Genomic DNA, 13,337 nt, shown 5'->3' on the forward strand with positions numbered 1-13,337 from the left:
GTTTTTAGCTCTGGTGGTAAAAGACTCACCGCTGTGAGTTCCGCCATTCGTGTTCGAGTTCCAACCACTAAAAAATTCACATGCGGAACCCCAACATCGGAGACCGAAAATCGTTCACAGTGACCCACATAATAACCAACTTGTTGGTCTTTGGTCACTTTAATTTCTAGTCTGGACCATTTCGGTGGGACATGACATTCGGTTATAAAAAAAACATCCAAATACACTTAGATTACAAAAATTGAGAATTATTTTTACTCTTCTTTACCACTCTCTTTAACATGGAGTAATTTCATTTTTATACAAAACGGGAACGGTATATAAATTCGTAATTAATAATATCTGCGATTTAACAGCTCATCTTAAAAACAGTGACACCGCCGGCCGAAACCTCCGTTATTGTGATCGCCTCCGTCTTTCTTTCCTTCTACCCCCAAATTGAAAGCGTCCCCGTCTCTCTTTCTCTCTTCTCTTCACTCGATTACGAGCATCAATTGATTGATTGATGATGCTCTAGGGCAATCTTCTTCTTCCCATGGAATCTCCTCCTCTCCTTTGGACTCAGAGTTTCAGGTTCCTCAATTCTCCTTTACAATTCCTATCTTTCCGTTAATTTTCCGAAAGTGTCTTCATGGGTTTGATCTCAATTGCTCTCCCGTTACGAAAGTTTCCTCCTTTTTTTTAATCCAAAGATTTCAACTTTTTCTTCGATTTCGATTAGTTTTTCAAGATTGCTTTGTGGCTTGACTTGACTTGATTCATTGCTCTGCAGTTGATTTCGCTTTACTTTGAATTAGTCATGGCTCGTAAAGGAAGCCATCAGAAGAACGGAGTAGTAGTCGATCACAACCAAACCAAGCCAAAGAAGAAAACTTCACAAGGGAAAGCTAGTGACGCCGATGATGATAAGCACACAAGAAGCACTGAAACTTCAGACAGAGACATGGCTGCTGACCCTGTTGCTTCAGAGACTGATTTAGCTGGAGATGATAGCACCGAGCCTGGCTCTGCAACTACTCGATTTGATCGTGAACGCATCAACGCTCTTATGAGAACCTTGCTGGACATTCTGAGCACCAACAGCCCCTCTGAGAATATCGGGCTAGCATACAATGCAGCAATCAGGAAACTGAGGATTCCCGCTGCTACTGTATCAAGGGAAGTGAATCACTGGATGGAAAGAAACAGGCCTTTGATGGTTTCTGTCAAGTCACGAGTTTACAAAGCCCGTGACCTTGTTACAAAGAAGATTCGGCTAGCGTGCCCGGTTGTCTTCAGATGGCTTATGCACTTTGGCAGCATTATTCTCCTTCTATCTTTGGTTTGGTTGGACTGTGCAATCCGAGGCTTTGACTCTTTCATCAGGATGGGGACAGCATCGTTTTTCTCAATCATGTGGTGTGGTGTCTTCTCAGCGTTTTCCATGATCGGCATGACCAAATTTATACTGATGTCGGTAAGAAACTTAGATATAATTTGCTTATATGTTTACCTTTTTATGCATATGTTGATATTCGATATGATTACAGTTTGCAACTGTTCTGGTGTCGTTGTTCATTGGATTTGTTGTTGGATCTATCACCCTTGCCATTTCTAGTTTGGTTTTCCTGTGGCTCTATGGTAGCTTTTGGACAACGCTGATGTTCCTCTTCTTCGGAGGTAAACTCCTTCCTGTCTCAATCTTGTAGAGGAAACCATACTCTTGAATCATTTTTTTCTGATACATTGTGAAATGGTTAATGATATAAAGGTCTGGCATTCATGATGAAGCACGAGCGCATTGCACTCTTTATCCTCACAGTGTATTCAGTCTACAGTGCATTGTGTTATGTCGGATGGCTAGGCCTTCTTTTGGCTTTTAATCTTGCTTTCATCTCGACCGATGCTCTTATATATTTCTTCAATAACAAAATAAACCAGCAGAGCACAGATGGTGGACCCAGTGATCCCTTAAATGGTTCCTCTTTCGAAAACGGCCCTGGGTTTCCTGGAGACCGTGGCCCAGGAGTCCCGTCGACCAGCGGAACAGACTCTGAGTTAACATCAGAAGGTGAAGTTGCTCGGTTGCTGAATTGTGCTGACCACTACTCAGTTTTGGGCGTACCTCGGTATGGGAACGTTGACATGGCTTATATTAAGCGAGAATATAGGAAGAAGGTAATGCTGTTTAGCTCTCTCTGCCTATATTATTTTCTGGATACTCATAAGCAACAAACACGTATATTGATTTTATAAGCATTGTGAATGATTTAATAGGCAATGCTGGTACATCCTGATAAGAATATGGGGAATGAGAAAGCAGCCGAAGCTTTTAAGAAACTTCAGAATGCGTATGAGGTACTTGTTTTCTATTTATCATTTCAATTTGTATCTGTGCATCAAGCTCTCCCCATCTCTGATCTCTCTAGCTGGCCTTTTTAGGTGTTGCTTGATTCTATAAAACGGAAGTCATATGACGATGAGTTAAAGAGAGAAGAACTACTCAACTGCTTTCGAAGGTTTCAGAATTCTTCTCAAAGGGTATGTTTTATACTTGTCTTGCTGTTATTTCATCTTCTGAAGTACACCATTGTTGCTCAAAGTGTCATTTTCTCTCTCCCTCTGCTTTTTATTACGAACCAGGACACTCGGGGACACGGTTTTGGAAGCTCAGAAGGCGAAGGAGATGAAGCGTTGAGAGAGTGTAGACAAATAGCGTGTAAAAAATGTGGCAATTTCCATGCCTGGTTTCTAACAAAGAAATCAAAATCTAGAGCAAGATGGTGCCAGGTTCTTTTCCAATTCTTCATCTTCATCTTAGAGATGCTTTATATTTACATCAATGATAAACCTGCTTTTGTATCTCAAGGATTGTAAGGACTTTCATCAAGCAAAAGATGGAGATGGTTGGGTTGAACAGTCTTCACAGCACGTCTTGTTCGGGTTGATTCAAAAGGTATTCAATACCAAAAAAAATAAATAGAGTTTGCATTTCAGCTTTGGTAAATGCTCTGTATTGAAAAAGATTTGAGAATAGAAATAGACACTGTGCTCGTTGATCCACATGATGACCAGATGGACGTAGTTTCTCATAGTCATGTGAAAGGTTTGTTGTTGTAACGCAGGTTGATCTGCCGCGTGCTTACGTTTGTGCAGACAGCAAAGTATATGAAGCTTCTGAGTGGTATATCTGTCAGGTACCCCCAAAAAATGCTTTTGGCATTTCATAAGAGATTCCCTTGGTTTTGTTTCGGAAGGATTGAATTTTTTTGCTTTTGTTTTGAATTGTTGTAAGGGAATGAGATGTCCTGCGAACACACACAAGCCGAGTTTCCATGTGAACACAAACGTGACAGGTGCGAAACGAGGAGGCACAAGTGGTTCATCAGGGCAGAGAGGAAACCAGAGAATGCCAAATGCAAACATGGATGAAACAATGACGGAGGAAGAGTTCTACGAGTGGTTGCAGAACGCCGCACAAGCCGGTATGTTTGATAGTGCCGCCGAGAGCCCTACTTCTGCAGCTGCGAGTAATACTAGTGGTAGTAGCAGCAAGAAGAAGAAAAAGGGAAAGAAGCAATGGTGAAAGAAAACAGAGCAACTGTTGTTTGATACTATTATATAAGATGGTGGAAATTTTGCACCCTTTTTTCTTCTCAGAAACTAAACTTTTACTTTTAAAACTTTTAGTTCATACAGAGAAAAAGCTCTCAACAGAAGCTGATTGATAGATTCAAGTTTATTGTCTTTTACGGAAAATTCAGTTCAACAATCCCAAATTTAAATAAAAAAAAGTCTCCTAAACCATTAAGGCAATAAGAATGAGTTTCAAAGAAGGATGATAATGACTCAGATAAGGCCCCTTTAGGGTTTCTGTTGAAGAGGAGGTTTCTTGAGAAGTACGGCTTCTTTGAGCTTACGGCCAAGAGCAAAAGCCAATGGTGGAGGCACTGCATTTCCAATCTGCCTATGCTTGTCTAGTATTCCCCCTACGAACTTATAGCTATCCGGAAACCCCTGCACCATTGTTTATATACCAATCAGTTACTATATATATCCAAAACACTCTAACATAACATCTGAAACATCTTTCCATACATACAACAAATGCTTTGCCATCTCCACAATTTTTACTGATGCACAGAAGAGTTTTTTATTATTACCTGAGATCGGGCGCATTCACGGACAGAAATAATCCTGTCTTGTTCAGGATGGAAGCACATTCCAACCATACCCATTGGCCGAGGATCGGTGATGGAAGTTGCAAAGCTTCCTTCCATGTCTAATCTCCCAAAGAGTCCTTTCCACCCGTTGTGAGTCTTAGCTTTGTTTCTCAGCCAGGCTGGAATCATATCTACCATCTTCCCACTTGATAACTTAATCTGTATTACATTTGAAAAGCAAAGATTTAAGTTTGTCTCTATTTTACAGTTGAGTTCCTTTTAGTTCCCCTAAGCTAGTTAGGATGATGCATTAGACTGACCTTTTTTTTTTTGAGGTTTTTGAGGTCACGCCAATCAGCACCTGGAGTCTTTGGTATATTTTCACACCGGATGAGGTTTGTTTCATCCATCTCTTTGCATATATGATCAGTGAGAACTAACATGTCTCCTCTTATCTTCTTTTGGAACCAAGAGACTGGATCAGCTCCATACTACAAGACACAAGAAAAAAAAATGATTCGATATATGTATCATAAATATATTTTTTCATGATGTGTTATATCATACATACCTCTCTGTTGGTCTCTGATTCACCATTTTTTATAGGTGGAAGATCGTTAATGGTGTCTCTCACTGTGATTGAGCGGAAAGGTGCACCATATTGAGTACTACGAACAGCAGCATAGTGTGATCTTTTGGATAGTTTTATTTTCAACTCTGGAGTACCAAAGACATGCATAGGCTCAGGCCATTCTGGAAGAACTTCTCCTGGTGCAGCTGCCCAAATAAAAGCTCTTTTGCGAGATTGAGCAACTCCATATGCACCTGCCTCCAACACTCCAAACCTCACCTGGAAAACACTTCCATTGTTAAACAGATGCTGAGTTCAACTTCACAGACTTTGTAAGTGGACATGCCAACTTCTACTAAATAGTAATCAAGTGTTGAACACAAAGAGAATGTGACTAACTAATAGCCAATGTTTTTAATACCGAACTGGAAGTTGAACCGGATAAATATTTGGGTCATGTTTTAATATGCTTCGATCAGATCGAATTTGGTTCACAAAAATTATATAGATACTAATTTTGTTCAATAAATGTAAAATTAATTTAAGTAAATATAATATATAGTTAAAATATAAATAAATATCAAATATAGAACACTGAAGTATTAACTAGTATTTTTGTTAATTCAGTTCATGAATTTTTGATAATCTTAATATTTTTAATCCAGTTGAATAATTTTAAAACCCAACACAGTATCTGATCGGTCCATGGCCGAACTTAGTTGAATCATCAGGTTCGCCCGGTTTTGAAAACACTACTAATAGCACTAGGATGTTTTTACCTGGTAACCCATTTCAAGAAGAGAAGCCAGAGTGAGTTTAAATGTCTGCCCTCCATTGAATGACACAAAGTTCCTCACGTTCTCCAGAAGAAAATACCTTGGCCGGAAATACTCAGCAAAGGACAAGAATGCTAGTATCATTTCACGCTGAACTTTACTCCATGAGCCTTCCTGGAACCTGTTCATACCAGAGAATCCCTGCAAAATTGAAGCAGTTTAATAGTCACTTCTTTAACAAAGACTGTAGACAAAATATAGCAGCAATATTGAAAAAAAAATACTTGGCATGGAGGTCCTCCGCTGATGAAATCCACTTGACCAGGCAGTGGCAGAGCAAGCTTCTGTTCTTCATCAAGTTTAGCTGCAAGTTCATTTGCCTCTGTAGTAGAGAGACACTCATCTTTATCTCCACATTTTTCCATTATAGCCCTGCCGATAATTAATCTCAAAACAACTCATCACAAACACAAGAAATAAACCTTCATCTTAAGAGTAAGTTTTTTTTATCTTGTTGACCATTTTTACCTAAGAATCACATTGCAGTTGTTAACAAAAACCGTTGACTCAGGATGGTTTTGTTTGAAAGCCTGCCCTGCTGGCTCTTCATACTCAATAGCCCACTTTGTTTCAGATACACCTTGTGTGCATAAAGCATACAAATGAATCAAACTTGCTCAAATACATAAAAGTGTTGACTTGAGACAATTCATACCTGACTGTTCCAGTCCCTTAGACAGGCCACCACAACCGGAAAAGATATCAAGTGTAGCCAGACGCATCTCTTTAGGTAACTCATCATAATCAGTTTCACCCTCTATTCCCTTCCCCTTTTGCTTTCTGAGAAGTGTGTCGTCTTTAATGGTAGAGAACTTCGGTTTGATATGGACAGGCATCTGTTACAAGACAGTTTATAGTAACACTTCAACTTTGTATTGAATAAAGCAATAATGTTAACAAACTAGTTATATACCTCACAAAAGAAGATATTGTCTAATGTTAGATAATCATTGCGTAAGGGCATATCATGTTTCTTCCTTACTTCACATTTGCCTTCAAAAGCCCCTGGAGGGAGAATATGTACGTCCTCACTGTAATACACCTATAACAAATTGCAAAAAAGAAAAACGAAAAAAGATTATAAGACAAACCAACATAATAACCTCCTTTACATCAAACATCATTACATAAGAGATAATTCTTAGTACTTACTTCTTGGATGTTTGAAGAATATGCCTTCTCTAAAGGTGTATCTTCAGGCCTATAAAATCTTCTCACTATAACCTCAAATAAACCATTTAATGACGATACCTTTGGGAGAACTACTTCAAGTAGTTGACACACAACGAAGGATTTTAAATCAACGTTCCTCTCAAACTTCTTATCCTTTTTCGGTTTATATATAAATTTAGGGTTGACATATGCATAATCCTCCATGCAATAGTCAACCCCGTTGAAGACAAAACCGGTCATTGTTGCATTCAGCTTCGGTTTTGACCGTTCATTTTTATCCTCCCTCATCTTACAGGAACTGCAAGATCCTGTACCGCTACTTATGTCGTTGGGTTGAAGACTAAAGAAACCCCCTCTCACAGGTGAATATAAGCATTTGCAGAAATATTCAGCCGGCAAGTGTTGTGCTTTTCTCTCTTCTGCTCTTGCTCGGTCAAGCTTATCAGCAGCGTTGTTCTCTTTCCTATACTGATGTCCCCATGGCCTTGATCGAATCTCGAAACTGACTGTTCCTTTTATGTCCTTAAGCTGAACAGTCATGCATGCATTGGTCAGGAATAGTTCCCTCTCGTTAGCAGTGTTCCCTAGAACAGTCTCGGATCCTCTTTCTAGGTGTCTTCCATGTAGCATTTTGCAGTGATCTGAACTTTCGAACATGTACTCCACAAAGTAGATGACCGAAGTTTCATTGACTTCCAAGAGGACAGCACCACCTACAGCCACTACCTCTCCTCCAACGAGGGCTTGTTGATAAAGAGGCTCACCAGCAGATGTTCTTCCTAGAATATCACCTTCCCATCTTGTTTCCAGGACCGAAGGTTCCTCTACATCATCTTCTTCTTCATTTTTTCTCTCCTCTTGAACCTTTTCCTTGCCATTTTCTGCACCAATGGCCCCATATTCTGAGTAATACTGTCCCCAAATTCTATCAACCAGGTGAGTTTTTGTTGCTTGCATAGCACTCCTCTTGGATGCCACATATCCCTTACCTATCCTTAGTTTGCTCTTCGGTTTCTTTGGCAATATTTTATTCTTGGGTTTCGTTGGCAATATTTTCCTCCTCTTCTTGATTGCCCATTTTGTGTGGTGTATTTCCTCCATTTTACTTGCAAGACCAGTAATAAATGCACACTTTTTGAGTTCCTTTATAGGGTGTTTTGCAAAAATCTGCAAAATAACTTGCCCATGGAGGACCAAATATCTCTCCACAGCTGAGGGATCAGAAGAAATGTAAGCTTCATTATCGTTCTTTTGGAACTCGGAAACTTTTTTGATGACATCTCGAAATGAAAGCCTAGCCATTCTTGCTTGCTTCACCAGCAAGGAAATAATGCTTTTCGCAACCCTTGCTGTTTTCAGAGTAGGTTCACGCCAAGGGGGGTATTGCGTTGATGGTTTCCCAAGTTGATACCTGCAATCATGCATAGACCTGACACGTCAGCAATTGGAAAGAAAAATAAACAGTACAAAAAGGTGCTAGGTTGCATGGAAACCAAAACACAAATGGATAGGCACTAATGATCACTTAGGAAAACACACACACACACACTAATTATGATCACTTAATTAAACTCTTAAGTTAGTAAATTAACAAAATATTTTTAACATTTCTTAAATATTTAGTTATTGCGTTTTCATGTACTTCTAGTTTTTAACTTTTAAGTAATAATTTGGACTAGAAAAAGAAAACCTCACATTTATAAGTCATAACTTAACTAACATTTAAGTTACTAAAACAATCAAATAAATCTCTAACATTTTATAAATATTTAGTTACTACGTTTCTCATGTACTTAAGTTCAATTTTTCTAGGTTAGAGATTATAACGAGGGTGTTAATCGAATAGGAAATACATTAAATTTAACTATACTTTAAAATTATTTATACAACAAAATAATCCTCAATTTGTCTTAATTATGTACTTATTAGATATTTTGCCCGCACATGCAGTCAAAATATTTTTATGAATATTTATTAATCTATGTTTTTTAATTCAATAACCAACATGATAAGTTATTATTTTTATTCACAAAAATTTAAATCAGACATTAAATTATTGTGTATTACAAAGTTTTTCTTCAATATATATATGCTTATTATTGTGTTGTATTTTTAAAAATACTCACATATAAGAAATATTTTAGAAACTTTCTTCATACAATCTTTTTTGCTTGATTAATATCTTAATTTTTTAATTTTGATAATAGAATATATTATTTCCAGAAAACAACACAATATATATAAGAAATATCTTTTTTTAAAGACAATTTTATCATATATATAATCAATTATCCAATAGAACAAATATCATGATAATAAGAATAAGAAAACAATAACATCTATGGTTAATTTATTTAATTAATAACGAAAACTATCATGATAAGTATATATACTTAAATAATAATTTAAATAATAGTATATATAGATCGGTAGAATTTTTTAATTTATTTATTAATTATCTTATATATAATGATAAATATATTAAATAATAATAATATTAATTTAACTAATTGGACTAATGATTTATCCTAAATCATGGAGAAGGTGACAAATAAGCAAAATCGCTTCTGAAACATATTTTTTAAAATTATTTTAATTGTTATAATAGAAAAATATTATTTTCTGATAACAACACAATATATATATAAGAATTATATTTTTCTTGAAAATATTTTTTATTGACAGTTTTATCATATTAATTTATGATCAATTATCCAATAGTATAATTGCATATATCTTTTAATTAATAACCCAAAATATCATGATAATAAGAATAAGAAAAGAAAAATATTTATTGTTAATATATTTAACTAATAACCCAAAATATCATCATAAGTATATATAATTATATTATATTTTAAATAATAGTACATATATAGATTGGTGGAATTTTTATATCTATTTATTGATTCATTATCTTAAATATTATGATAAATATATTTAAATATGTTTTTTAATAATAATATTAATTGGGCTAATTGGACTAATGATTTATTATAAAATCATGGAAAAAATGATAAATATGCAAAATCTCTTCTCAAATTATAGTATAGATAGATTACGTTTCTCAGGTACTTTATGTATAAATTGTCTTGGTTAATATAAGCTTAGGGTGTTAATTAACTTAAAAACATACTAACACAACTAAATTCTTATGATTTTTAGGTTGCTATACAAAACTACCCAATAAACACTAACTTTTCTTAATGTTTTAAATAATAATATACTTTCTCTAGTATACACCTAACGTTTCTCTAGTTTTCATGCAACTTAGAAAACTTTGGGGTACGTAATAGCATCCCCGTCTCTAGAACGAGGGAGGAGGATACTCTAAGTAATATAATGGAAAGCTAGTTGCAAAAAAAATATATATATATAATGGAAAGCTTACCAGGCCACATCTGTATGTATTGAAATCGATACCATTGATGAATCATACTCAATCATCCATGAGTTTCCATCATCCATTCCTTTATTTGATTGAGACATATGGGGATCCCTTTACAAGAATTTCTTTAGAATATATAAAAGATTTTGGCTTAAAACACTAGAATATATATAACCATTATGAAAAGCTGAAAATGGAATCGGATATTTTGTGTATATTTTTATTCGGCTATTAAGTAGAATATATATAAAAAAGATTTTGGCTAAAAATGGAGGGTGTTATATAGAAAAAAATCCTTAACTTCTCACAGTGAGATGTATATTCATAATCCTTTTCTTTATCTGCAACATCAACATTTTTTATTTATAAAATTGAAAATTTATATCCTTTTCTAAAATGAAATTCTCTAAATTCCACCAAATCAAAACTATGTTAAGACTTTTGGTCAAAACATGAGTGAAAAATCTGAGGTTAAAAAATGCATACACTTTGATGTGAAAAGTAGCAAAATTACTTTTTACATAATATAACAAAATCACATTTTGACTGAAAAAATAGAACCATGCGGAGCACAAGAGGGTATGGAAGTATCAGCAAGCAAGAAGAAAAAGAGAAGAAGCAATGGCCAAAACGCATAGCAGTGTTGTTTCATACTGATTCAACATGGTAAAAAGCTTGTACCATTTTTTTAAGAAATTAAACTTGAGTCGCATATTTGTCATTCATATCTAGCAAAAGCTTGAACTGTGTTTTTGTTCTCCTAAGAGTACGAAGTTTTATAAAATTATTAAGCTTCACTTTACAGTGGATATTTTGTTGCCTAATTGAACGAAATTCAGACATTCCTTCATCCTAATCTCTGCCTATCTGTAAATTTAGTGTTACTTAGGAAAAAGATATTTGTAGATTCTTCGAGATGTGATCATGTGAATTAGATTGATGTTTTGATACTTGCCTCCCCAAGACTCCTCAATATTTCCGTTTTAATGTAAGCGAGTAACATTCACGAAACATTCTAATTGGTGATTAGTTTTATTAGAAAAAAGGAAAGAACAAAAATCAACTTGAAGCGAGTTTATAAAAGCAAACCCTACGCGGAGAGAGTGTGACTTGTTTCTTCTCCACAACGCAACATAGAAAGTTTATAGACTCAAAAACCTCTCTGGCTTAGGGTTTAGTTTCATCAGAATGGTGAAAAGCGGAGGAGGAGGCACTAAGAGAAAGATCGATAAGATGGAAAAGATCCCGAAGAGAGAGTATCGCGCGACTACTTTCTCCAAACGTTGTTCCGGACTTTACAGCAAAGCCGCGCAGCTCTGTCTTCTCGCCGACGCACAGATAGCAATCTTGGCGACTCCTCCTTCTTCGCAGTCCAACGTCTCTTTCTTCTCCTTTGGTCACTCTTCCGTGGATGCCGTCGTGAATGCTTATCTCACGGGACAGCGTCTTGCTCCTGTTAGGGAAGAGCCGATGGAAGAGGACATTGGTGTATGTATGGCTCGTAAGGAACTAGGGTTAGAGTTGTGGTGGGAGAAGGAGAGTCTTTGTGAATCAAAGGATCCTCGAGAGTTGATGGACGCTGTCAAGGCCATGGAGAGGATGTTGAGTAAACTGCGTTCTGGAGACTTTGTTAGTGATGAAGAAGACCTGATCAAGAGCAGCGAGATCATGGCGAAGAGCGACGTCGTTTTACACCAAGGAACTCAAGAACCGGATGAAACCCTAGATATCCAAGCAGTTTGTTGCGTCCCTGGTGATGATTTACCTCATGAGGGTTTTGACAAGATCACTGAAGTGCAAGATCAGATACTCGCTTTATGTGCCACGGACAACAACATAAACGGTTTAAGTGGATCAGGCTTGGATGTGTACAGTCAAGAGGTGGATATTGATGAACTGATAGATTGGACGACTTTTGAAAGTTCAGTATTCGATGATGGTGTCTTGGATAGCACTCAAGAGCATCAGGGGAGTCTTTTGATGAACTTCGAAGCTGCTGCTCATGATGTCTCCACGAACCCAAATCCTCCCATGTCTGTCTCTGAAGGTGTTGAAGAGGAAGCTTTGGTGTTTCAGAACAAAGCTGCTAATGATGTCTCCACGATGAATCCAGATGATCTTATCTATGATTTTGAAGGTGTAGTTGAAGAGGAAGGCTTTGTGTTTCAGAACAGTGTTTTGGATGAAGATAATCTCCAGTTCAGAGATTATTTCAACTAGTTAACCACCGTTGCTGCTATTTGGACATAACAAGTTTATTTTAGTAACTTCTGATTGTTTTCTTTATGTAATAACTTCCACGTTTGTGTGTAAGAGACTAAGAGTAGAGATTGGTTCGGTTGATTCTTAACTTCGAGAACTGTCTTAACAATGTAATAAAGGGCCCGGTTTGATCTTGATCATGCTTTCATTATTGTGGAAATTGATTGAAATCAAACCGGTTCAGCTTCTGTTTGGATTACTAATGATTAAATTTTCAGTTCATATGTTTTTGTATCTATATTATTAAAGTTGAAGTATACATTGAGATTATTTGGCAATATAGATAGTAGTTAAAAAATAGTACTGTTTGGAAACATAGATAGCAGTAGGTTAGAAAAAAAAAATGGGATTATGCTACTAAAAAATTGGAAGTTCATTACATTATATTAAAAAGTAATGAGTCTATGTTACTTGATATACATATATATTCAAATCAAAATAATAATTTAAAATTGATTTATATCAAAAATTCATTCAAAAATAAACATATATTCAAAATTTGATTTTTACTAACATATTTTCCAATAACTATTATTAAAAAAATTTCAATATATATATATAAGAAAAATACAATACAAAGCCCAATTTCAAACATCAACTTAAATTATGGTTTTTATATTTCACATTAAATTTTAAAATATTATTTATGTGATTATTTATATGATTGTATGTATAAAATATTATTAATTATAAGAAAACTTATTTGATGATACGTATAAAATACGATTAATTATATGATAACACATATTTTGTAACCTATGATGACACATATAGGATATATAATAGTGATTAGGGTGGGCGTTAGGGTTCGTTTTTGGGTCTTTTTGGGATTTCGTGTTCATTTCAGATCTTTGAGAATTTGGTTCGGATTTGGATAATCAATTTAAATAGGTTTGGTTTAAATATTTGGATAGAGAATTAATAATTATTTAAATATTTTTGGAGTTTTGAGTATATTTTAACTA

General features: G+C 35.5%; 3 protein-coding genes across 4 annotated transcripts; 2 read left to right on the top strand and 1 right to left on the bottom strand.

The window, feature by feature from the left end:
• The first annotated feature begins 336 nt into the window (after positions 1 to 336).
• Positions 337 to 3,726, top strand: LOC106348798. 2 transcript variants are annotated; one of them, XM_048735226.1, is made up of 10 exons: positions 337 to 557; positions 770 to 1,456; positions 1,530 to 1,659; positions 1,751 to 2,157; positions 2,257 to 2,337; positions 2,422 to 2,520; positions 2,623 to 2,769; positions 2,849 to 2,935; positions 3,105 to 3,176; positions 3,275 to 3,726. In XM_048735226.1, the coding sequence occupies exons 2-10, from the start codon at positions 800 to 802 to the stop codon at positions 3,563 to 3,565; spliced, it is 1,971 nt and encodes a 656-aa protein (XP_048591183.1). In that variant the 5' UTR covers positions 337 to 557; positions 770 to 799; the 3' UTR covers positions 3,566 to 3,726. The 2 variants fall into 2 exon arrangements, with proteins under 2 accessions (XP_048591183.1, XP_013644066.2); XM_013788612.3 differs by having other exon boundaries at positions 338 to 573; positions 773 to 1,456.
• Positions 3,727 to 3,843: 117 nt separating this feature from the next.
• Positions 3,844 to 8,489, bottom strand: LOC106350724 (DNA (cytosine-5)-methyltransferase 1-like). The gene is given in 10 exon segments (XM_048735225.1): positions 3,844 to 3,996; positions 4,143 to 4,361; positions 4,463 to 4,633; positions 4,714 to 4,992; positions 5,493 to 5,690; positions 5,774 to 5,921; positions 6,018 to 6,129; positions 6,205 to 6,417; positions 6,468 to 6,591; positions 6,702 to 8,489. Coding segments are annotated over 10 exon segments (3,063 nt in total). The 5' UTR covers positions 8,148 to 8,489.
• An 887-nt stretch (positions 8,490 to 9,376) lies between these two features.
• On the top strand, positions 9,377 to 12,767 carry LOC106350725 (agamous-like MADS-box protein AGL97). The gene has a single exon (XM_013790576.3). The coding sequence runs from the start codon at positions 11,299 to 11,301 to the stop codon at positions 12,328 to 12,330; it is 1,032 nt and encodes a 343-aa protein (XP_013646030.2). The 5' UTR covers positions 9,377 to 11,298; the 3' UTR covers positions 12,331 to 12,767.
• Positions 12,768 to 13,337: the final 570 nt, after the last annotated feature.

This window comes from Brassica napus, chromosome A6, assembly GCF_020379485.1.
Source record: "Brassica napus cultivar Da-Ae chromosome A6, Da-Ae, whole genome shotgun sequence".
Classification (NCBI taxonomy): domain Eukaryota; kingdom Viridiplantae; phylum Streptophyta; class Magnoliopsida; order Brassicales; family Brassicaceae; genus Brassica; species Brassica napus.

Bases quoted from the DNA above. Each gene is read 5' to 3' on its own strand.
- LOC106348798 (XM_048735226.1), top strand. From the start codon at position 800: ATGGCTCGTAAAGGAAGCCATCAGAAGAACGGAGTAGTAGTCGATCAC. The intron at 1,660-1,750 runs GTAAACTCCTTC...AATGATATAAAG, and splicing joins GATGTTCCTCTTCTTCGGAG to GTCTGGCATTCATGATGAAG. The intron at 2,521-2,622 runs GTATGTTTTATA...ATTACGAACCAG, and splicing joins TTCAGAATTCTTCTCAAAGG to GACACTCGGGGACACGGTTT.
- LOC106350725 (XM_013790576.3), top strand. From the start codon at position 11,299: ATGGTGAAAAGCGGAGGAGGAGGCACTAAGAGAAAGATCGATAAGATG.